We start from the raw sequence: 25,155 nt of genomic DNA on the forward strand, positions 1-25,155 counted from the left end.
GTATTATCATATTAAAATATAGAAAAATATATATAAACTTTAATTTCATTTGGGTTCCAAAACATAAAGATGAACACAAAACAGAATGTGGTGGCTGTGACAAGCATTAATAGGTAAACACAATGAAATTACCTTGATATAGGCAAACAAGAAATACAAACGATCTTGATAAATTGAAAAGAGTTGTGATAGGTAAATAAAAAAAGACCGAACACAAGCGAAAACAAAAAAGAAATAGAAATTATAGGAATAAGAGCGTCTCCAAAGACCGAACTCGAAAACACCAAAAAGGAAAAGATAATGGTATTAATTATGTTCCATCATAGTCAGTTGCCTGGAATTCAAAACAGAATTATTGATTCACAATGTAAAGGGGGACGAAATAAGAGGCAAGTGGGACACACAAAAAATTATTGATTCAAAAAAATTAAAATTGAATTTACACCTTAACAAAAAGTAATAGTGTATTTTTACATATCTTCATAAATATCACGAATCACCTAAGTCAACATAAGTTGTCGTTACGCCCATCAACTATGCAAATGTTTGCATCCTACTAGTATAAATAGATGACCACACTCGTGCCTCAGGATAACAGTGGGTTGAGGAGATGATATTCACCATGGGCAAAGGCAAACCTTCTTGTAACTTAACCTGCATTATACAAATTACAATAGTTAATTGAGTGATAAGTAATTTTCAAATGAAATCACAAAATAATACAATTACTTGCACGAAATGACATCCATGAACATGTCTTATACAAATTAAGCGATGTTGAGTTATATCAAAAGGAGGTGTGCAACGTAGTGGGAAGATACTATAATTTTGAGATGATGACATACACACTAAGATGACATTATATCAGTTAGCAATTGCATAACCAATGTCTAGTAATGTCATCCACTTCTTCCTGTTAACCTGTTATGAATAAAACAAGTTGTTAGATAAAATAAATATAATAAATAAAATACATAAAACAGGAAACACTTACCGTCGACTGTGACTGCACCAACAAAGAGTTCCTCAGTTCTTCTAGTCTATCATACCCTCCTACTAGGCTTGCGTATTCATCATGCCATTGACTGAGTTCTTTGTACAGATCATTTCTAATAACGGGCCATGAATCTTCTCTAAGTCCCAATGACGCAGCAATGCATCTATATCCATAGTGACCATTAGCCACAACATCAACAACATCCACAATGAAGGGATGAGTAATAGAATGAAACTGGTCTATCATTGGAACTCTCTTTTTCTTCATTGCATTTGGCTTTGATTGCAATTTACTTTTCACAGATGAAGATTCTATGGTTGAATGAAAGGCGTCGACATACTCAAAATATGATGGATCTCGCGTAGTAGACCTTTCTCTTCGTTGAACTTTACTTTTTTGTGCACCCTTTGTCTTGACTTTATGTAATGGAGGGACCATTGATGTCAATGTAGGACAACTAATATCAATTAACTTCTACTTGATGGTGACTTTACCTCCAATGTCAACCTCATTGAGTCGTTCTTCTACTTGTTTCAACTTATCTTTAATGGATAACTGGGGCTCGGTTTCATTTAATTCAACATTTGAGAAATGCAATCTTCGCCACATGATATGAAATTCACCCAGAGGGATCAATCCAGCATCATACCGTGCTAATTCACATGCACAAGGGACACCAAATGTACGTCTCAATATGCATCCACACTTTGATGAGTCCAATCCTATCTATTGCACTCTTTCCAATTCCTCAACAATGAGATCCAATGCATATCGAGAGACACGCCTAATAAGTTTTCTATATCTGTATCCTTTAAAAGGGTCACTTGTGAGCAACAGACTTCTTTCAAATGAAGCCTTAATCTTGTTCTGTTGTAGGATAACAACGTTATGAATACTATCCCAACAAGAACACAAATCACCCATATTATTGCCCAAAACTTTCTTCAGACTCCAATGAGAAGACTCAACCCTGAAATAAAAAAAACCATCAACAAGTGCAAATAAATATTTATCTACAAAACAAACAAATAAAATAACATTACAACATACCTATTTGTGGTTGTGTTCCCTAAATACATTACTATGTTCGTCCAGAACTTTACAAAGTATGTACTATACAGAATAGTCCAAGTCTGATTCACATATTAAAAGAACAAAGGCCATGAATTGCTCGCGTATTGAACACCATTCACATACTCAACAAACAAGCTCTCATCAGCATAATCCATCACATTTTCCCATGCATCCATCAACACATCCCAAGCCTTAGTATAATGAATTGATATTTTGCATTTAACTTTACATTTTTAAGGATGTGGAACTGACATAACATTTGATATGACTCAGGGAATACATTTGCAATGGCATTCATCAAAGCCAAGTCTCGGTTAGTGACAATGACTTTAGGACCACCCTCAGATGTTAAAAATAAACCTTTCAGCTTTTCCAAAGCCCGTGTGAAATTACTCTGCCTTTCAGTAGACAAGAAAGCAAATGTTGCTGAGAAGGTTAACCCTACAGACATCATGCCCACAATCTCAAGCAACGGAAGTCTATATCTGTTTGTTTTATATGTGGAATCCATCAAAAATACAACATTAAATGAGTTTAACAATTTCACCGCATCAGGATGTGTCCAAAACAAGGCAGTAACAACCTCTGAATCGTAGGCACACCTACTCCAATGAATGTACTTATCCCGGTCAAACAACATCATAAACTGTTGTAGTCCAGTTCTGGACCCTCTCAATGATCGTTTATACGCTTGCCATGCGTTGTAGATTTGTTTAATCATTGTGACATTTCGATCATTATTTTGTTTGAGGGTTAATAAAATATTTGCAGGTGTAACATTACTCTTTGTCATATCAACCAGTAATGATTGCTCACTCATATTTAACCTGCCAGCATCAGGGTGCCCAACTAAAGTTTCAGCCAACTCATGGTTGTGATGTCCACACATCACCTTCAACACCCATCCATCCCCATCTGAACATGGTTTACCCTTTAATCTAAACGGACACTCACATTTACGAGTGTCGTATACACTAGGCACCGCATCAACTTTGTATTTTCGATATTCCCCTCCTCTTTTACATCCAAGTATGACGAACGTTTTTCTTCCCCGTACACCAGTAGCTATATCATATCTTACTATTACCACAACAAATCCTAAATCATAAGCCATGCCTCTTACCCAATCAATTAAGTGCTCCCGTGAACGAAATATTTCATTTGTGGTAAATTTATTTGTCAAATCTCCCTCTACAACTTCGCTAATGAATGAAGAGAAATCGGATATCAAACCAGAACCAACTTGAGAATCTATATGAAGATATTCATCCATTTTAAATAATAATCACCTATAAAATTATAATCAGTCTTATTAACATAATTAATAATTAATCACACAAATATAAAAATATTAATATAATAAAATTATATATTTCATATAATTAAACTAATAAGTAATTTTTTATATAATTATAAAATTGTTAAAGAATACAAAAATCATATATAAAAATATATATTATACAAAAACATTAAATTTAAAAACTAGTTATATATAACGTGCAAAATACAAAAATATAAATATAAACTAATGACAATAAAGATCTTCAAAAATACATTATTAAAATACATCAAAAATATATTCAAAAATAATACATCAAAGCATATAAATTACATTGTTAAAATATCTCCAAAATTAATATAAAAAATTAAACTAATAAAAATAAACCCTAAAATAAACATGTAATCTTTAAACGGATGTGAGCATCCGTCTGCAGATGTCAACATTCGCTTAAGGCAAAACGGATATCGACATCCGTTTTACCTTAAACGGATGTTGACATTCGCTGACAGATGCTCATATTCGTTTAAAGATTACATGTTTATTTTAGGGTTTATTACGCATCTTCACGATGAATTTATGCACTCCACCTTCACCCCTTTTTCCACTACACCTCAAGCACCATCACACCACCACCACAGACCGATCTTTGGCACCGCTGGATCAATTCCTTCCACCACCACCTGCAATCTCCCACTAAGCACACCACTTAATGAAACTCCACCACACCCTCACACCACAATTCTACCACAATTAAAGAATGAGAGGAAGAAGTGGAACGTGAAAGAGGAAGAAGAGCACAATGAAACAATGAGGGGACGAAGTCGAACGTTAAAGAGGAAGAAGAGTCGTTGCTGCATACATTCATGTAGAGGATTGGAGTGGGTAGAGGTTAAAAAATATTAACCCTAAAAGTAAAATTTTAGTAAGGGTAAAACAGGAATGGGGAGGTGGAGGGAGGGGTAAAACATGAATGGGGTGGTGGAGGGAGCAAGGGGTGGTGGTGGAGGCAGAAATACCCCTTCTGGAAATATATGGAGTGTAGAAAGAAATTTGATAGGGTGCAAGAAGAAGAATCCTAGGAAAAATTGTCTATCTTAAAATATGTCAAATATTGGCTATACACTATATATATCATGACCCAAAAGTGTTAAAAATATACCTATTAACACAATCTAGCATATCTTTAGAGTAATTAAGGAGGATTTACATGAATAGGATGGTGTTCGTGGGTAATTATTTGTTGAGATTGTTGATAGGGGGAGCACAGGTTTAGCTTAACCTACAATCTCAGTAATATCTGAGTTTTTGATGATGACAACACATAATTAATAACACATGAATATTCTATAATACATGTTCTATGTTTACATGTCATATGTTTTTCTTTAATGTGTTAAACCTGATAAAGCATATCTGAGAACATGTTTGCGCTATGTTTGTGTTGTTCATTACATACCACTATGTGAAATATGTGATTTTATATGTGTATGCATGACATATGTTTTCGGGAAAAGAAAAATCACAAGCACTATGGTTGAACTTTAAATGTGTGGCAAAACAACAGTTTTAAGTCGATTACATTATGGGGTGAATCGATTGAAACTCGTGTGTTTGCACAAACTTTTTTGAACTGTGCTGTGATTTTTTCAAAGAGAAAAGTTTACAAAATTGTGCAAATAGATTTCACTTAATCGAATGCATGCACTATGTATTCGAATTAGTTAGTTGATGTTTTGAAAATCTGTTAAATGTTGGTAACAACTAACATAACGGTCATATTTTTAAATATGTTGACCAAACATTAAATGATAGTCGATTGCATTAATTGTACATTCAATTATTTGTTTGACTGCTGCTAATTCTGTTATAACTGATTGTTATATTCGATTTCGTTAGTAGCTCAATTGATTAAAATGCGTCTGATATGTGTTATACTATAAATTGACGTAGTTTTGAATTCTGTAAGAACTTTTTGTGATTCTAAATATTTCATATCATTTAAAGAAAGTTGTGATCTTACATAAAGAGAGGAAAAGCTCCAAGAAACAAGATTGACCGTGGTGATCAACAACTTGTGATTTCTTGAAGAGCAAGACTGTTGTGTTTCGAAGACTGATCAAATATGCACACTTGGGTGTTACTGCGTGATCAGATTCTGCAATCTCGTGAAGATTGGTTTGAGTTCCCTGTTGTTATTTGTTGAGATTGTTGATAAGGGGAGCACTGGTTTAGCCAAACCTTACAATCTCAAAGAACTTCTAGTTTTTTATGATGACAATAGTATTAATAACAACATGTGTTGTTATATGTTACATGTTCATAACTTTCATGTTTATGATTATTTGAGAACATGTTTGTGTTGATTCTGTCATTGCTGCAATTCACTGTGTTTTACATGAGATCTTATCTGTGAATGTATGACATATATTTTAGAAAAGGAAAACCACATGCTCTTTTGTTGAACTTATAATATGTGGCAAAACAACATTTTTAAGTCGACTTCATTATGAAGTAAGTCGATTAAAACTCGTGGCTTTGCACAAACTTTTTCAAAGTGTGATGTGAGAATTTTTGAAGAGAAAGTTTTTCAAAACTTTGTTTAATTGTGTTGTATAGTCGATTACATGCAACCTGCATTCGACTAAGTCTGTTACAGTTTTGAAATTATGTTAATGCTTGAATTAAATGTTACAACGACTATATTTTTAAATATGTTGACCAAGCATTTATTATGATTCGACTACATTAATTGTCCATTCAATTAACTGCATTTATTGCTGCTAACTACTTTGACTGAAGTGTTGTATTCGATTGCATTAGTAGCTAAGTCGACTTGAGAGTATCAGAATTATGAAAACTATAAATAGACTCGAATGTGAATTCTATAACTTTTGTGATTCTAACGATTTGATTGATTTCTTTCAGATTATTGATCTCTTGCAGAAAGTGTGAAAGCTCCAAGAATTCATCAAGAAGACCGTGGTGTTCATGTTTGGTGATTGCTTGATGAGCAAGAATCTGTGTGCTCTTACTGTCTGATCAACATGCACTTGAGGTGTCTGTTTCGTGATCAGTTTCTCTCAATCTTATGAAGATTGTGGTTGCCCTGTTGTGACTATAGGAAGAAAACGTGCGACGTTTTGGACTTTGAGGATTGTTCAAACTGGTTAAAGACGACAGGAGAGGGGACATCTTGTTGTTGGTCTTTGTGTGTTATATGCCTATATTTTGATTAGAGGGTTAGAGAGGTGTTTTATATTTTTGACGTGGAGGTCTCTATAAAAGATTTTTTGTAAAAACCTTGATCATTATAGTGCATTTGCTGCTTGTGGTGAAAGAACAGTGGATGTAGGCTTGCCCGAACCAGTATAAAAACCCAGTGTTTGATTTTCTATCCCTACTCTGTTACATTCAGTCGACTTTATTTTTTACTCATTCGACTATATTCTGCTGCACTACAAAGTTTTTTCCTTGCGTTTCAAGAAAGCTTTTAAAGACATCTACTTTGCGAAAAAGATTTAAAGAAAACATTGTTTTTGTATTTCACTAATTCACCCCCTTCTTGGTGTTGAAAACTAAGCCATTCTATTTTCAACAATGGGCACCAGAGCTAGTTTTCATAAGATATTTGAAAAACTAGTCGATTACGTTTTCTGTTAAATCAACTGTTCCTAGAAAATGGCTTTTAGTTCTCAAACCTTTGGTGAAGGTGCATCAATAAATAGACCACCACTATTTGCTGGTGAAAACTATGCTTTTTGGAAAATCTGGATGCAAATCTTTCTTGAATCCGTGGATAAAGGTGCTTGGGATGCAACCCTAAACAGTCCATTTGAGCCAACTCATGTTGTTAACGGAAAAACTGTTTTGAAAATTTTTTCTGAGTGGACTCAGGATGAAAATCGTAGAGCCCAATATGATGTCAAAGCATGAAATGTAATTGCTTCTACACTAACTATGGATGAATTTTTCAGGATTTCACAATGCAAGACAACAAAGGAAATGTGGGACGTTTTGAGGTCACGCCTGAAGGCACAGAAGAAGTAAAGAGAGCTAGAAAGAACTCGCTGATACATGAGTATGAACTATTCAGGATGAAGGTTGGAGACACTATATATGAAGTACAGAAAAGATTTACTCACATAGTCAACCACCTGATGGTTCTAGGAAAAGTGTTAGACAAAGAAGAGATCAATATCAAGATATTGAAAAGTCTGAATAGAAGCTGGCAACCCAAGGTTATTGCAATTTTTGTCAAGAGACTTGACCAGCATGAACATGGCCACATTGTTTAGAAAACTCAGAGAACATGAGTTGGAGCTGGGAAGGCTAAAGGAGGAAAAAGAAATTGAAGAGAAGAAATCGATTGCTCTAAAAGCCACAAGCAAGAAAGCTACAAAGATTCATGAACTTGAAATTGAATCAGATGCAGATATACCAGAAAAAGATATGATGAATATGATGGTAAAAAAATTTAGCAGATTCATGAAAAAGAAAAATTCTACAACTAACAATGCAGCTTTCCCAAGAGGAGGAAAGAAGAGTTCAAGAAGCAACGTTGTTCAATGCTATGAATGTGGAAAGGATGGTCATATCAAGCCTGACTGTCCAGACTTAAAGAACAAGCAGAAAGAATTCTCCAAGTATCCTCAGAACAAGAACAGGAACCAGAGGAAAGCTTTTATTGCTTGGGAAAATAGTGATGAGGACTCTTTAAGTGATGATGACAATAGTGCTGAAGAGGAGTTAAATCTATGCTTCATGGCAGGCTCTGTACAATCAGAGGATGATAGTAATCATGAATTCAAAAATGAACCAATAGAAGTCAAGTACTACATGCTACTTGATGCATTTCAGGAAATTCATGTAGAGGCCATGCGACTTCAGTACAAAGTGAATCGATTATCATCTGAGAGAAGAGATTATGAATACAAAATTGATAATCTTGTGCAGGATAATGAAAAGCTTGAAAAAGATCTTGAAGAAGCTCTGAAATTTGCAAAGATAGTAAAGACCGAATTACAAGTTGTTGAGAAAGAGTATGATAATTGTCCTCTACATGTTGAAAAAATTCAGTACTTAACCAGCACATTGGCAAAATTCACTCAAGGCAAAGAAATTCTTGATGTTGTGTTGAGATCATCTGGAAAAGCTATCTACAGACAAGGTATTGGTTATAAGGCTAAAAGTAATAGGATAAACTCAAAGAAATTTATTGATCTGAGTAAACCTACTACTAATGCATGTTTTTACTACAATACACTTGGTCACACAGTAAGAAACTGCTATTTTAGAAATGTTGGTATTCCAAAGGGAAAATACAAATGGGTTCCCGAGGAACAACTTTCTGCAACTGACAAGCAAGGACCCAAATTCAAATGGGTACCAACATCAAAAAATTTAAATTGTTTTGCAGGATAACCAATCGGAAGGGAGCTTCCTTCGACCAACGAATCGGAAGTGAACAACCTATGCTTTCCTTCGACCAACGAATTGGAACAGTGCAGAAACAATCTTCCTTCGACCAACGAACTGGAAGATAGCAGCTTTGCTAACTTGAAGAGAATCGCTCTGACCTTTGACACACAAAGCGTAGCTTCTCCTATTCACAAGATTAGGCAATTCAATGAACTAGCTTTTTGGAATTTCCTCAGTTTACACTGTACTCTCAAAAAGCTCAGGTTCCCTCACTAAGGGTTTTAAAACAACTATATATAGCCAACTGGTCTGCAGTTGAAAAGACACATTACAACTGCCAGTAATAATCGATTATTGTTAGTGATAATCGATTATTCAAGTCCGTTACAGGGTTTTTCAAAAAGTGATAATCGATTATTCTGAGGAACAATGAATTATTCCAGTGACTTGGGCAGTTCTCATCAGGACGAGTGATAATCGATTATTTGAGGTAATAATCGATTATTTTAGAGCGAAATGGTTTTTCAAGAAAGCTCATGATAATCGATTATTCCATCACATAATCAATTACATGCGTAACTATCTTAAAGATACGACATTTCTAAGTTTTACATGTTTAAAAACTTTCCTAATACATTTGAAAATTACAAAAGTGCTTTTAAAACAATTATAACTAGATTCTTCAAGTTTATCTCTTACAGCATCATCAAAATAATTTATCTTCAAAGTACCAATGCTCCTCATTGGTAACAATCTCCCCCTTTTTGATGATGATCAAAAATCACTTGTTTAAAAGCAACTTTGGGCTATCTGTATAAAGTACACACTAACAGACAACAAAAAATGGGTTAGCAGCAACTGCACTAGGAGTTGATTCTTCTCCCCCTTTTTTATCATAAGCAAAAAGATGAATAAAAATGCTCCCCCTTAATATGATCTCCCCCTTACTAAAAGAATGTATGCACTAGAACAAGAAGGCATTGTATTCATGGAAAGAGGGATTACAAATTCCATCATAAAGAAAGACATGAGCATTTAGAAACATCATATGAAGTCAAAACAAACAATCAAGCAAGCAAACTAACATAAAATCGTAATACTAAAACTCTGGACTGGGTGGTCTTTCTGGAGGTTGAAGATTGAGGCAATTTTCATCGTTCCTAAGACGAGTGTCAAAGTCGTTGAACTGGTCAATCACATATTCTTCATGAGTTTGCTGCCACTCAAAGATTTGATCAAAATGAGCTTGTTGAGCAAGACTCATGTCCTCTAGTTGTTTGGACAACTTGGCAAAATGTTCCGCCATGGATAGGGTGGAAGATGAAGGAATTTGGAAAGGACCAGCATCAGTAGGAGCAACAGCTTATACTGGTTCAGCCATATGAGCGTCCATATCGTCATTCTAAACATCTTGGTGATCATCATCCTTGTGAAGGATCACACATCCATGAGCAACAAATCCTATTTGGCGAAATGTTGTCTCCCCAATTTCAGTTCCAATGGCTTGGATGGCTTGAGTGAGTTCAACTTCCACATTTACTCCTTTGTATTCAAGAATTCGAGAAATGAGAAGTGCATAGGGAAGATGATAAGCATTATACTTCTTAGCCTTCAGCATAGTGTCGGAGATAAGTGCAGGCCAATCAATGTGTATGTGATTTAGAATCCCATACAATAGAAGAAGATCTTGCTCAGAGCATTGAGCGTGATTGGTGGTACGGGGCATAGAAGCCATACAATTAGATAATGAATTAGGCGTTCTTCCACCTTGAATCCGCCCACTACCAGTTGACGACGATGTCTTTGTTGTTGAGGGTGTCTCAGAAAAGATTGAAAAGCAAGAAGGCGGTTGAAATCTGGGTCTCCAAGATGAACTTTGACAACATCATCCCAGATAGTTAGATGTGCAACATTTGTCCAGATATCATCATCCAATATAATTGGCACCCCCTTTACTTTTGTTGTGAAGATCCCATCACGGTAACACAAATTGAAATAGAAGACACGAATGAGATCAGGGTATATGCATCCCTTTTGTTCTACGAGATGCATAAGACCATGAGCGCCAAATAAATCTGGAAACCGGAACCCACAGAACCTGTAGAAATCAAGTTGGATGAATTTGACCGCCATTATCTGACGTTCTTGCTAGAGGTGAACGTATTCGGCGTGTTTCTCTTTATCGGAGATCCAACCATTAATGATTGTTGGTCGAGGGGCATGGGGTCTGAAAGAAGAAGCACCAGCTGGCCTTCTGCGTGATCTTCTTGAATCAGCCATTGAGATTGGGATGTGTGAATATAGATGAAAAGAGAGGAAAAGTCTGGTGCAGATTTGAGTTGAGCAGTGTTTTGGGTGCAAAAGTGTGACTGCTAATCGATTATAAGGGGCTATTTATAGGAAGGATTTGAAAACTACTCGTTTATGGCCGTTTATAGCCGTTTATAGTCGTTGTAACGACTCTATTTTGAGCTTTGCACGCATTATAATTGATTATTGTAAGTGATAATCGATTATCTGTTCATAAGTTAATTTCCAGAAATTGCATGATAATCGATTATGGATGAAGATAATCGATTATTTGTTCATAAATGCCCAGTTTTGGGTTTGAGTTAGGATAATCAATTATTCCATAGGATAATCGATTATTTGCGATTAGGAGACTTTTCTCAAAAGCCAAGAATAATCGATTGTCTGTTTAGATATTCGATTAAATACGCTGAAGTTACGAAAAATCCAAAAATTGCAAAATTCTTAATTCTAAGACATGTCTAACACTCCTAATTCTCGTCTGAGTTCATAGAATCTATCCTTAGGCAATGCTTTTGTAAATATGTTTGTTAATTGATGCAAGGTATCAATGTATTCTATTTGGCAATCTCCCTTTTGAATATGGTCTCTTAAAAAATTATGTCTAATCTCAATATGCTTAGTTCTTGAGTGCAGGATAGGGTTCTTGGTTAGGTTTATAGCACTAGTGTTGTCACATTTCAGAGGAATGTGATCAAGGAAGATATCAAAATCCTTGAATTATTGTTTCATCCAGAGAATTTTGGCACAACAATTGTCAGCAGCAATATATTCAGCTTCAGTGATAGACAAGGCTACACACGCTTGTTTCTTTGAGTGCCAGGACACTAAGGAACAACCCAGAAAATGACAAGTTCCACTAGTACTTTACCTATCAATTTTACAGCCACCATAATCCGCATCAGAATATCCTATTAAGCTAGGTGTAGCATCGGAGGGATACCAAAGTCCAAAAGAGGTGGTTCCTTTAAGGTATTTCAGAATCCTTTTGACAGCTGTTAAATGAGATTCCTTAGGATTTTCTTGGTACCTAGCACACACACATACACTTTGCATAATGTCTGGTCTATTAGCAGTTAAATACAATAGAGATCCTATCATTCCTCTAAACATAGTTTGATTTACTTCTTCACCAAATTCATTCTTCTCTAAGTAGCAAGAAGTTGTCATAGGGGTATTGGCTTCCTTACAAGTATCCATTCCAAACTTCTTAAACACTTCTCTACAATATTTAGTTTGGGAAACAAAAGTTCCCTTATCCATTTGCTTTATTTGTAGTCCTAAGAAGAAATTAAGCTCACCCATCATAGACATCTCAAACTCACCTTGCATTATATTTCCAAATCCCTCACACAATGAATCATCTGTAGATCCAAAGATAATATCATCTACATACACTTGAACAATCAAGATGTGTTTTCCTACTTTCTTAATGAATAAGGTTGAATCAACCTTTCCTCTAGAAAAATCATTCTCAATCAAGAAGGTACTAAGTCTTTCATACCAAGACCTAGGTGCCTGTTTAAGGCCATACGATGCCTTTTTCAGTTTATATACATGATCAGGAAATTTGAAATCTTCAAATCCAAGAGGTTGACTAACATATACCTCCTCTTTTATAAAACCATTCAAAAATGCACTTTTAACATCCATTTGATATAGTTTAAATCTCATCAAAGATGCATAAGCAAGTAAAAGTCTAATTGCTTCTAACCTGGCTACTGGTGCATAAGTTTCATCGTAATCTATACCTTCCTCTTGACAGTATCCCTTTGAAACTAGTCTTACTTTATTCTTTGTGATGTTTCCATCTTCATCAAGCTTGTTTCTGAAAACCCATTTTGTTCCTATGACTTGATAGTCTTCTTTTCTAGGAATGAGTTCCCAGACGTCATTCCTTTCAAATTGATTTAGCTCATCTTGCATAGCAATGCACCACTTATCATCTTGAAGAGCTTCTTTTATATTCTTGGGTTCTATCTGAGACACAAAAGCTACATTTAGGCAAAAATTGTTTAGATTGTGTCTAGTAGTTACCCCTTTTGAGATGTCTCCAATGATGTTGTCTAGGAAGAGACCACGAGGTTGAATGTAGCTTTTGGGATCCACTCCTTGATTTTGAGTTTCTCTATGATTGTTTTCATTTAGATACAACTCTTCAAGAGCTTCCCTTAAATAATCCTCATCACCTGTAATTTGTTTATTTGACTCAAGAGGGTTCACCTCAAGGTCCACAATTTCATCAAAGACAACATGCATTGACTCTTCAATTATTAAGGTTCTTCTATTGAACACTCTATATGCTTTGCTAGTTAAAGAGTAACCTAAGAAGATTGCTTCATCAGATTTAGCTTCAAATTTGCCTAGATTATCCTTACCATTATTCAAAACAAAGCATTTGCATCCAAAGATTTTTAAGTGAGACACATTTGGTTTTCTTCCTTTAAACAGTACATAAGGAGTTAACTTAAGAACAGACCTAATAAGCATTCTGTTTAGCATATAACAAGCAGTACTAACTGCATCAGCCCAAAAATATTTAGGTACATTTGATTCATTCAAGAGAGTTCTAGTTAATTCTTCTAATGACCTATTTTACCTTTCAACAACCCTATTTTGTTGAGGAGTTCTAGGAGCAGAAAAATTATGAGTTATTCCATACTCATCACAAAACTTTTCAAAAGGTTCATTTTGAAATTCACCACTGTGATCACTCCTCAATTTTTTGATTTTCAAATCCTTTTCATTTTGAACACATTTTGCAAATGATTTGAATGCTTTAAAAGCTTCACTTTTCAAGGTTAAAAAGAATCCAAGTAAACCTAGTGTAATCATAAACAATCACAAGAGCATAGTAGTTTCCACCGAAACTTTTAATTCTAGATGGACCAAACAAGTCCATATGCAAAAGTTCTAAAGGTTTTGTTGTAGAAATCATGCTTTTGGATGAAAAAGATGATTTGGTTTGTTTTCCCTTTTGACATGTAGAACATAATTTATCTTTTTCAAACTTCAATTTAGGTAAACCAATCACAAGATCTTTTGAGATCAATTTGTTCAAATGTTGCATATGAATGTGTGCAACTCTTTTCTGCCATAACCAAGGATTTTCCTCTTTTGCAACTAAACATGTTATGCAATGACTAGATGCACTTTCAATGTTAATCAAATAAATGTTATTATGCATAACACCTTGCAGAGAAACATCAGAAGAATTCTTAAAATAAACGGTACATTTATCACTTTAAAATGTTACCTTGAGACCTTTGTCGCAAAGCTGACTTATGCTCAGGAGGTTGTGTTTGAGACCTTCAACATATAATACATCTTTTATAGTCAAGGTATTTCCTCCTCCAATGTTTCCAGTTCCAATTATTCTCCCTTTGTTGTTATCCCCATATGTTATAAATCCTTGCTTCTTTTTCTCAAAAGAGATGAACCTCTTTTTGTCACCGGTCATGTGTCTTGAACATCCACTATCAAGATACCACAATGACTTCTTTGACTTTGTAGGTTCCTATAAAAAAAATTAAGCAAGAATTTAGGTCCCCAATCTCATTATGGGTCCTTGGGGTTAGTATATGCAAGCAAGCATTATTTTACAACTTTAACCCATGCATATTTTCCATTTGGAATTCCAAAATGTTTAATGTTGCATTTGTTTGATGTATGACCATTCTTCATGCAATAAAAACAACAAACATCATGCACCTTATTTTTCACAAAAGTCCCTTTTTCAACCTAAACTCTACGAGTTCTCTAAACTTTAGACTTTTTATGATGATGCATGTTCTTATTACCATTATTGCTTCTTTTAAAGGTAGTTTTAGCATTTGAGTTAGACTTGGATGCCTTTGCAAGTAGATTTTCAAGAATGTCAATATCAAACATATGACTCTTACAAGATAAACATTCAACAGGTTATTCATTTGCATTAGACTCAGACACTTTAGTTTCTAGATTACTAACTTTTTTTCTTAATACCACTTCTTCATCTAATGCTTTTTCATATTTAATTTGCAAATCCCTAAACTCATTTTTCAAAATTTTGTGAGCAGCATCTAGTTTTTCATATTCATTTAATAATTCAAGAAAATCCTTTTGTAGATCAAATTCATCACTTGACTCAAAACTAGAATCACTTACTTGGCTTCCAGTATCTTCTGAGTCTGCCATTAAACACAGATTTGCTTCCTCATCTGGTTCACTAGCGCTTGAAGAACTAGAAGTGTTTTCTTCCCATGCTATGTAAGCTTTCTTCTTCTTGGGAAATCTTCTTTCTTTCTTTTCTTCACTTTTCTTGTTTTTAGGACAGTCAGTCTTCACGTGTCCTCTTTCTCCGCATCCATAACACTTGACGCTTGAAGAAGAACCTTGATTATCTTTTCTTTCTCCATGGTACTTATCTTTTCCTTTTGCTCTCATGAATTTTGCAAACTTCTTTATCATGAGGCTCATGTTTTCTTCATCATCGGAATCATCATCTTCAATTTTTCTGGAACTTTTTCCCATAGAAATTTCAGATTTGAAGGCAAGCGTCTTTTTTTTCCTTGATCCTCTCCTGTAGTTAATTTGTTCAACTCAAGCTCGTGCTCACAAAGCTTTCCAAAGAGAATCGCCATTGACATCTGAGTGAGGTTTTGAGACTTCGAGATGGCAGTCACCTTTGGTTGCCAATACCTGTCCAATGATTTTAATATTTTCACATTCAATTCATCAGTATCAAAAGTCTTACCCAACCCTGTCAAGTGGTTCACAATGTGAGTGCAACGCTTTTGAACATCTGAAATTGTTTCTCCAGGCTGCATTCTGAACATCTCATACTCCTGGATGAGTGTGTTCTTCCTTTCACGTTTCACGTCATTTGTACCTGCATGTGTGACTTTGAGGACCTCCCACATCTCCTGTGTTGTCTTACAAACTGAAATTCTATAGAATTCATCAAGTACAACTGCAGATGAAATAAATATTACGAGCCTTAATATCAAATTGGGCTCTTCTATTTTCCTCAACAGTCTAGTTAAAGTTTGGTTTTTCTACTTCTACACCATCAACAATACTTTTTGGAATATAAGGACCATTTTGTACAACTTCCCATATGCCTCTGTCAACAAACCCCATAAATATTTCCATTCTGACTTTCCAGAATGCATAGTTATCACTAGTAAAAAGTGGTGGTCTGTTGATGGAAGAACCTTTTGCATAAACTTGAGTTTGATGACCGACCATTTTCGCAAAAGTTTGAAAAAATATCAAAACAAGCTCTGATACCAATTGTTGGTTAGAACAACTGGTATCGTCGAGTTGCGCAACGGAATAAAATAAGCGGAAAGCGTGTTACGGTCACAAATCAAGTTACGATAGTCCATTTTTATAAAATTTATTTTCTTAGAGAGATTTTATCGAACAGTTGATGTGCGGAAAATATAAAGAGTGTAGGGAGTAGAAAAATTAACACACATAATTTTTATCCTGGTTCGAATCAAAAGATTCTACGTCCAGTTGTTAATCACTATAAAAAGTGATTAACGTTTTCACTAAAAATAGTTTAACAGATTACAATGAAGTGAATGTAAAGATGAAACCTTCCTTCGATGAACAAACTGGAAGGGAGCTTCCTTCGACCAACGAATCGAAAGCAAACAACCTACACTTTCCTTCGACCAACGAACCGCAACAGTGCAGAAACAATCTTCCTTCGACCAACGAATTGGAAGATAGCAGCTTTGCCAACTTGAAGAGAATCGCTCCGACCTTTGACACACAAAGTGCGAGTTTCTCCTATTCCTAAAAGACCAGGCAATGTAATGAACTAGCTTTTTTGAATTTCCTCAGTTTACACTATGCTCTCAAAAAGCTCAGGTTTCCTCACTAAGGGTTTTAAAACAACTATATATAGCCAACTGGTCAGAAATTGAAAAGACACATTACAACTGCTAGTGATAATCGATTATTGTTAGTGATAATCGATTATTCAAGTCCATTACAGGGTTTTTCAAAAAGTGATAATCGATTATTCTGAGGAACAATCGATTATTCCAGTGACTTGGGCAGTTTTCATCAGGACCAGTGATAATCGATTATTTGAGGTAATAATCGATTATTCCAGAGTGAAATGGTGTTTTAAGAAAGCTCATGATAATCTATTATTCCATCACATAATCGATTATATGTGTAACTATCTTAAAGATACAAGATTTCTAAGTTTTACATGTTTAAAAACTTTCCTAATACATTTGCAAATTACAAAAGTGCTTTTAAAACAATTATAACTAGATTCTTCGAGTTTATCTCTGCAGCATCATCAAAATAATTTATCTTCAAAGTACCAATGCTCCTCGTTGGTAACAAAGTATTCGAAGGAAGTGTTTCATCCTTTGTGAAGACTCAAAGGAGGTGTAGGTTCATCTCTTGTGACATCAAGATAAGTGTTTTCTAAACTGTTACAAATGATATCTCTGTGATTGTAATTTGTAATTGTTTTGTGAGTAGTGAACTATTTATCTTGCTTTGAGATAGGCGACTGGACGTAGGATTGGTAAGATCCAAACTAGGATAAAATCATCTGTGCCAATTTCTCTCAACCTTACTCTCTTTATTTGTTATTATTATTTCTTAGTAAGTTTAATTGAGTAGAAATTTTAAAAGGCACACGTTTTTATTAAAGACCAATTCACCCCCCTCTTGGTTTTGTTATCCACACTAACCATTCCACTGTAGTCGCTATGACAATTTTCACTTGTATTTTTATGAAAGTGGTTAAGCTTTTAAAAGCTTTAGCCATCACAATTACAAAAGAGTTAATTGGGTGATTGTAAACCAAAAGTCACCAAAATAACAATCAACTATGCATCCTTTTTGTTTTCCAAAAACTAATGACTAAGTGACAAATTGGGTCTTTACTACAACTTGAAATGAAAACAAAATAAAGCTCATTAATTGATTAACCCAATACATAATTTGGTCAACAATTTGCAAAGGATTTGGCCATTAAGTAAACAAATTAATTACTTAAAAACTACAACAAAGTGGCATGTCACAATCATTGGTTGGATTCACATGGTACCTTCCTTCGTCAATAAGCTAGTGCACAAAAGAGTTATCCTACATTAGTTAAAATATATTAATTATAAACTAAACATATATAGTCGTACAACAAGTCATATATTCACACAAACACTTGACACTAGACTCAAATTTCTAGATATTTGCCTTTGACATTGAGCTTAATTGTAGGCGTGCACTTGTAGTAATATTTATACTCTATAGAATCATAAACATAGGAGTTATCATCCTACCACACACAAAGTTAGTCCCTTTCGCTTTGGACCAAAATAGTATAGTGGTTAGGACCTCCTGCCATTCTTTCCCTCCCCTAACAATTCTTTTCTATATAAGTTAAATGGTTGGTAGAATATCATAATACCTCCTGACTGATCTCCCATATGTTAATGCATACACTGATAGTTATAACAACAAGGAATTTCTCCTTGAAATTCCTTCAACAATCACCACTACATATGTCTACAACAATATCATCATCTCAATGAAGACACTATAATACTCATAAAGATACATAAAGTCCAATTAAATAGACCTCAAATAGCCAAATAAGAAAAACAAAATCCAACATTTAAACGGGCGCTTAGAGGTGGCGCTCAGCGCCAAACCTTTTGCTACAAGTTGTGTTTAGCGACAATCCTAGCGCTCAGTGCCATGCTTCTCACAAAAATGTGCGCTCAACGTACTAGAGATAAAACCCTCTAGACCTGCAATACAAAAAAATGGCAGTCAATAATACCCTAGTGTCACTTAGCGTCAAACCATTCACAAAAGCGGACATTCAGCAATACTCTTATGTTGTTCAACGTACTGGAGCTAAAATGTTCCTTGACAAATCTATCACTCAACGCTAGACAACAAAAATAATTTTTGATTTCAAGTGAACTTGGACTTGATCAATTGTTCAAATTGGTACTTCTTTCTCAGTGAGTTGGTTCAAAACAATTTTTACATATTAAAACTTGTACCAATTTACTCAATTTCTTAGATTCCAATTTCTCTCAATCACACAAACTCAAGCAACAATCAAATACGAAACAATCATTCAAACCATACAAATTAATTCATTCATACACATCAGTCAGATTTATCAACAGACAAGACATCATATTTATTAAACTCACACACACCAAAGTAACTAGCTTCCCTTACCTTGATAATAGTCCAAATAGCTCAAAAATTCTTATGATGCCCTTAAAAGCACAAAATACCTTATCTGCCCTTAGGAACAACATAAACATGATTTGAGTATGTCATTAGAACCACTGATCAACATAAAATCTTATAGAGGACTTTAAAGAAACATGCAAGCAAAATTTTATCCACATGCAAAGGAAGAACTAACTTAAACCTAAAAAATAGATAAAAAAAGTTAATTTATTCAAATCAATCAAAATGGAAAATTTGCCAGAAGAATTGATCTCCAATTTCAAACAAATAGACAAAAGTAAATAAATCTAGAGAAAAGAAAAAAAAACAGAAAAGAATTTCTAAAGAGAAAAATGTAATTTTAAATAATGAAATTTATTTATAAAAATTTAAACTTATTAATATTAAAATAATCAAATTTAATCATTTTAAATACTATCAACACTAAAACATAATTTTCTAAAGTCTAATTCATGTACCAGAATAATATTTGAATAAATCTAGTTAGCGAAATAATGTTCCAAAAGGTTTATTTGATTTTTTTTAAACGGGATTACTTGGAGAAAAAAATCTACACGAAACACTACTATCTTTTGAAGATAAATTTGTCAGGAGAAAAAAATCTACACGAAACACAACTATCTTTTGATGATAAATTTGTCATTTATTTTGTTTCCCTTAAAATCTGAAAACATTTTATACGGTTCAGGACAGCATTTTGGAGATAATTTTCAAAATATTGTAATAAACTTTTAATTGATGTTCAATATTTTTCACAATATTAAAATAATTAAATTTATAAAAGGAGGTAATGCTACAGAAGAACATGATTACATTACCTCTTTGTTTTGATTATAGAAGATGGTCCCACCTAGTAGTTTTCCTATTCAAAAGAATCTGATGAAATGACGAAAACAACCGCATCATCAAGTGTCGTGTCGGAGCCACAAATTCACGAGCCCCACTAAACGACAAAAACAAAACTGGTGGCTACGACGCAAGAAGTATCTTCTTGAACTGTCACCAACAACATCCCTTAGCTTCCATTTCCATGTGTACTCAAACCACCCAATGGAACATTCATTTGGTTAGTCCCACCAGTCATGATCGCTTCCACCTCCAGCATTGCAACTCACCCTTTCTGCTTTCTCTCAAAACCAGCCACACACACGACAGTAGGGTTTCTGTCTCTCACACTGAACTCTCGAGGTATTGCTGTTGCACTTTCCTCGTCGTCAACTAGGACCACCCAGAAGATCACGTGCAACTTCAACGCCAAAGATGGAAGCTTTCAGCAGCAAGAGGAAGAGGGTGACCGTGAAGTGCTATGTGAGGTCCAAGTGGTTTCGTGGAGGGAACGCAGAGTCAATGCCCAAATCACAGTCGATGCTGACACTGAATCCGTTTGGGATGCTCTCACTGATTACGAGCGTCTCGCTGATTTCATCCCAAATCTCGTATGGAGGTAATGCAAATGTTAATGCTTCTATTCACATTTAAAGAAAAGTGCTTTTACTTTGTATTGGCGATGATTAAGTTAAAGGTACAGTTTACAAGGCACGTTTTTTTTCTGTTAGTGGGAGAATTCCTTGTCCATACCCAGGAAGGATATGGTTAGAGCAAAGGGGATTCCAAAGGGCTATGTATTGGCATATAGAAGCTCGTGTTGTCTTGGATCTTCGAGAAGTCATCAATTCAGTGAGTGTCTTTTAACGCATATGCTATATGAACTGGGCACTGTAGCCAGCTACTAGCCTTACTTGATTGGAATGAAATTGAAACTTTTGGGTGTATTTGATTTCTCTTTTTATTTATGTTTTTTTTTTTTTGTTTTCAAAAGGCTGGTGTATGATATTGTTGAGAGAACTGGTAGATGATGGTACAAGACATAGAGAGCAGGAGAAGGTGAACATGATGAGAACAGAAGAGGAGTAGAAATCATCCTCTAGCAATTTTTTGTTTCTTTAGGTTTTAAAGCACTTGTTTTGGAAATAATTTGCAAAACTTAAGTAGATTTTGAATGAGAAATTGATTGTTGAATAGTGGGGAATTGCTTTAGAAACATTTTTTAAAACCGGAAAGTGAGAAGAGAATCAAAGATACCCTTAATCTCTCATACTCCAACCCATGTTGTCTCATACAATTTGCCACATGAGCCTTGTGCAAGATCATATGTAAAAATAGTTTAGTTTCCATTAGCAGTGGTTGTGCTAGTTTAGTTGACAGGTTAGTCAGTCAATAGGAAAAAGTTAGAGAAGTGAATAATTAGTTAAATTAATACTGCTATATTTGTTCGTTTTAATTCTTCAGGAATGGGATCGAGAACTGCACTTTTCCATGGTTGATGGAGACTTTAAGAAGTTTGATGGCAAATGGTCCGTAAAATCTGGAACAAGGTATGTAATCTATTTCATGAAGCCATTTTTGCAAAGCAGTTTTTTACATCAATCAAAAAGATACTAATATGTATATCTTTAGCATGATATGTCATATCAATCTCAAACTATCAAACTTTGTTTAATGAAGTTCTGATTCTGATTGATGAAAAGATTAATTTTAGTTAAGCCTGCATCAACTGTAAACAACCCACACACAAGAAAAGAACGAATGACAGCAATCTCTGTATGGTATTATGATATAGTAAGATACGGTATTTCTTACAAATGATAAGAAGGCATTCACTTCTATTTTCACCAATTCCAATTAAATCATGTGATCCATGTAGCCGAATTTACCTGTTTGTATAAGGCTATCGTTGTCGTCTTTCGTCTTAATGAATCAAAATGGTCAAAGTATACTTATATGTTAGAAAGAGAATGCAATAACTTGGCTAACTTTCCATATGCAATAATAATTCTACCTGCAAGACAATAAAGCTTTTCCAATTGCCATCCTAAATTATTTCACTCATAGTAGTGTATCAATTCTTGTGGGTTTCTATGGGATAAGTATTTTCATTTGTTAATAACATATGGGCTGTTCTTATTGAAATTAATCACATTGCTATATTACATTTCTAGTTTACACGAATTCTGGTTTATGCAGGTCATCAACTGCTATTTTATCGTATGAAGTCAATGTAATACCAAGATTGAATTTCCCAGCTATTTTTTTGGAAAGGATTATCAGATCTGATCTTCCTGTGAATCTTCGAGCTTTGGCATACAGAGCTGAAAAGAATTTTATGGGATATCAGAAACTTTCAGTGTCAGAAAATCAGTTGCATAAAACTTATATGGCCATTAACGGGTCATCTGTTAAAAAGATAAATGGTTCTTTGTGTGAAAGTGTTGAAAATATAAATGGCTCTTTGTGTCAAAGTGATAAGTTGCCTCCTGCAGAGAACAAAAAGGAAATTGCCTCCTCTGTGTCCAGTTCGATACTCACATCTTCGAGTAAGGTGAGAAGCAACTGGGGTGTATTTGGAAAGTTTTGCAGACTTGACAGGCCTCGGATGGTAGATGAAGTTCATCTCCGCAGATTTGATGGCCTTATGGTATATTTATGTACTAATTATTATGAGTTGACCTGGATTCAGACCATTACCTGTTTTTTACAGCAATTAGTCATACTTACTTAGTAATAAAGTGATTTTGGTATGAAGGAAAATGGAGGTGTTCATCGCTGTGTTGTTGCAAGCATAACAGTTAAAGCTCCTGTTCGTGAAGTATGGAATATTCTAACTGCCTATGAGACTCTTCCTGAGTAAGCCACTTCCCGAGTTACTCTAGATTTATTGGAACATTGAATAAGAAATTCCCAGTTCTATTGTTTCATTCTTCTAATTTGATTCCACATAATATGTTGCAGGATAGTTCCAAATCTAGCAATCAGTAAGGTTGTATCACGAGATAACAATAAAGTCCGTGTTCTTCAGGTATAGGACAATGTTAAAGAAGTAAAGTCTTAAAAAGAGAACATCATATCTATCTGTTTATATCCTGAATTGTTTCTTAACAGCTAGTGCTTTACCATCGTTATCTGCAACCGGTTAAACAAACTTGTATCCATTAGCACAAACACTGATGCAAGAATGAACATGTACTGTGTTTTTATCTATAATTTTTGTGATATCCTGGTTTAATCAACATGCAGGAAGGGTGTAAGGGCCTACTTTATATGGTGCTTCATGCTCGTGTTGTGCTGGAGTTGTGTGAATATTTAGAACAGGAGATCAGTTTTGAACAAGTTGAAGGGGACTTTGATTCTTTCCGGGGAAAATGGATTTTTGAGCAACTAGGAAATCATCACACCTTGCTAAAGTACTCTGTGGAGTCAAAAATGCGCAAGGATACTTTCCTTTCAGAAGCCATCATGGAGGAGGTTTTGTCTATTAATTCCTTAGCTGACTAAACACTGTTAAATATGAGTGAAATTTTAATCTTCTGATCTGTCCTAACTCTCCATTTGCACCCTGAAATGTAGTGAATTTTTTGCACAATGTCATTTCAGGTCATTTATGAAGATCTCCCATCAAACTTGTCTGCAATAAGAGACTACATTGAGAACAGGAATGCATTAAAATCTGCAGAATTTTGTGAGCAGAATACAAATTCAGGGCAGCAAATTGTTTCATCAAGCTTTCAAAATGATGACAGCCCTGGTTCAGCCGAGGAAGTTCCCAATTGCGATCAATGTTCATCTCAGCAAAGACCTAAAGTGCCAGGCTTACAGAGGAATATTGAAGTACTAAAATCTGAACTCCTGCAATTCATCGCAGAACACGGACAGGAAGGATTCATGCCAATGAGGAAGCAACTTCGTTTAAATGGAAGAGTGGATATTGAGAAGGCTATAACTCGCATGGGTGGATTCAGAAAGGTTGCAACCGTATTGAACCTTTCTTTGGCTTACAAACACCGCAAACCAAAGGGTTACTGGGACAATCTTGAAAATTTACAGGAAGAGGTAGGCAGCAAAAGCTCGTTCCTATCTCAAATACATTCATTTCCTTGTTCACTCTGTATCACATTGCACTTGTTTACCCCGCAGTAGAAATGCTAATGATTTCACAATAAAATCTTCAGTGTAAGAAAATTGATACATAAATGACGTTATTGACATGTTGATGCAGATAAGTAGGTTTCAAAGGAGCTGGGGAATAGACCCTTCATTTATGCCCAGTAGAAAGTCATTTGAACGTGCAGGTAGGTTCAGATGTTGTTGTTCTGAATTTTGAGTTTCTGTCTGCAACAAAATACAGCTTTCTTATAAAAGATGCAAAATTGACTTGGTAGACATGAAATTTGGAACAGGGCGGTACGATATTGCGCGTGCACTGGAAAAGTGGGGTGGACTACACGAGGTTTCTCGGCTTCTGTCGTTGAAGGTAAGACAAAGGAACAGACATGAGAACCTTGTTAAGGATACGAAGAGTGATCATGCAGATGGTGAGATGAAGACACCATGTATTTCTCAAGACACACAAAAGTGGCTTACAAAACTAAAACAGTTGGACATAAATTGGTTTGAGTAAAAGAGGAAAGCATTGGTTTAACTGTGTATACCTGTTTCAGTGTGTCATTTCAATCGTTGCTCTTATCCTCATCAATTATTATTTCATTCCAACTTCTCACATATCATGGTTTCATCAGCCAAGATTTACAAAAGAATTATGTTTTTCCAAAATGTTATGATAATATACAATAGAGAACATATTTACTATAAAATAAATTCTTCTACTAACACTTTTAACAGTCAGAATAAAAGAAAAATAACAGCTAAAGTCACAATCTTCGAGTATTGTCTACAACACAAGATGGCCATTCATTGACACTAATTGTTGGAGGTGATTTATGAAAAAGTTTTTTCTGCAATATTTAAGTAATTTTTCTTTTATTTCTCCTACTGTAATTTCTTTATT

General features: G+C 34.8%; 3 protein-coding genes across 4 annotated transcripts; 1 reads left to right on the forward strand and 2 right to left on the reverse strand.

The window, feature by feature from the left end:
- Window positions 1–864: 864 nt before the first annotated feature.
- On the reverse strand, window positions 865–1,435 carry LOC148203644 (uncharacterized). The gene is made up of 2 exons (XM_088107694.1): window positions 995–1,435; window positions 865–921 (listed from the first exon to the last, which is right to left on the reverse strand). Exons 1-2 carry the CDS (start codon window positions 1,433–1,435, stop codon window positions 865–867), a joined length of 498 nt encoding a protein of 165 aa, XP_087963820.1.
- Window positions 1,436–1,723: 288 nt separating this feature from the next.
- Window positions 1,724–3,344, reverse strand: LOC148203645 (uncharacterized). The gene is made up of 3 exons (XM_088107695.1): window positions 2,352–3,344; window positions 2,195–2,262; window positions 1,724–1,967 (listed from the first exon to the last, which is right to left on the reverse strand). The coding sequence occupies exons 1-3, from the start codon at window positions 3,342–3,344 to the stop codon at window positions 1,724–1,726; spliced, it is 1,305 nt and encodes a 434-aa protein (XP_087963821.1).
- A 16,979-nt stretch (window positions 3,345–20,323) lies between these two features.
- Window positions 20,324–24,796, forward strand: LOC124846236 (uncharacterized). Of its 2 annotated transcripts, XM_088106443.1 has the most exons (11): window positions 20,614–20,757; window positions 20,870–20,990; window positions 21,133–21,197; window positions 21,603–21,688; window positions 22,338–22,788; window positions 22,897–22,997; window positions 23,103–23,169; window positions 23,388–23,615; window positions 23,745–24,200; window positions 24,367–24,439; window positions 24,548–24,796. In XM_088106443.1, exons 1-11 carry the CDS (start codon window positions 20,752–20,754, stop codon window positions 24,766–24,768), a joined length of 1,875 nt encoding a protein of 624 aa, XP_087962569.1. In that variant the 5' UTR covers window positions 20,614–20,751; the 3' UTR covers window positions 24,769–24,796. The 2 variants fall into 2 exon arrangements, with proteins under 2 accessions (XP_047179412.2, XP_087962569.1); XM_047323456.2 differs by lacking the exon at window positions 21,133–21,197 and having other exon boundaries at window positions 20,324–20,757.
- The last annotated feature ends 359 nt before the right edge of the window (window positions 24,797–25,155 follow it).

This window comes from Vigna umbellata, chromosome 2 (assembly GCF_029865625.1).
Source record: "Vigna umbellata cultivar VRB3 chromosome 2, Vumbellata_1.0, whole genome shotgun sequence".
NCBI classification, from domain to species: Eukaryota; Viridiplantae; Streptophyta; class Magnoliopsida; order Fabales; family Fabaceae; genus Vigna; species Vigna umbellata.

What these genes read in the sequence shown, in the direction of transcription:
- LOC148203644 (XM_088107694.1), bottom strand. Translation starts at nt 1,435, where the DNA reads ATGGTCCCTCCATTACATAAAGTCAAGACAAAGGGTGCACAAAAAAGT. An exon ending in TGGTGCAGTCACAGTCGACG is followed by an intron (nt 922 to 994) that starts GTAAGTGTTTCC and finishes TATTCATAACAG; the next exon opens with GTTAACAGGAAGAAGTGGAT.
- LOC148203645 (XM_088107695.1), bottom strand. Translation starts at nt 3,344, where the DNA reads ATGGATGAATATCTTCATATAGATTCTCAAGTTGGTTCTGGTTTGATA. An exon ending in TGATGAATGCCATTGCAAAT is followed by an intron (nt 2,263 to 2,351) that starts GTATTCCCTGAG and finishes CATTATACTAAG; the next exon opens with GCTTGGGATGTGTTGATGGA. An exon ending in GATGAGAGCTTGTTTGTTGA is followed by an intron (nt 1,968 to 2,194) that starts GTATGTGAATGG and finishes TTTTTATTTCAG; the next exon opens with GGTTGAGTCTTCTCATTGGA.
- LOC124846236 (XM_047323456.2), top strand. Translation starts at nt 20,396, where the DNA reads ATGATCGCTTCCACCTCCAGCATTGCAACTCACCCTTTCTGCTTTCTC. An exon ending in TTCGAGAAGTCATCAATTCA is followed by an intron (nt 20,991 to 21,602) that starts GTGAGTGTCTTT and finishes TTAATTCTTCAG; the next exon opens with GAATGGGATCGAGAACTGCA. An exon ending in GCCTATGAGACTCTTCCTGA is followed by an intron (nt 22,998 to 23,102) that starts GTAAGCCACTTC and finishes AATATGTTGCAG; the next exon opens with GATAGTTCCAAATCTAGCAA.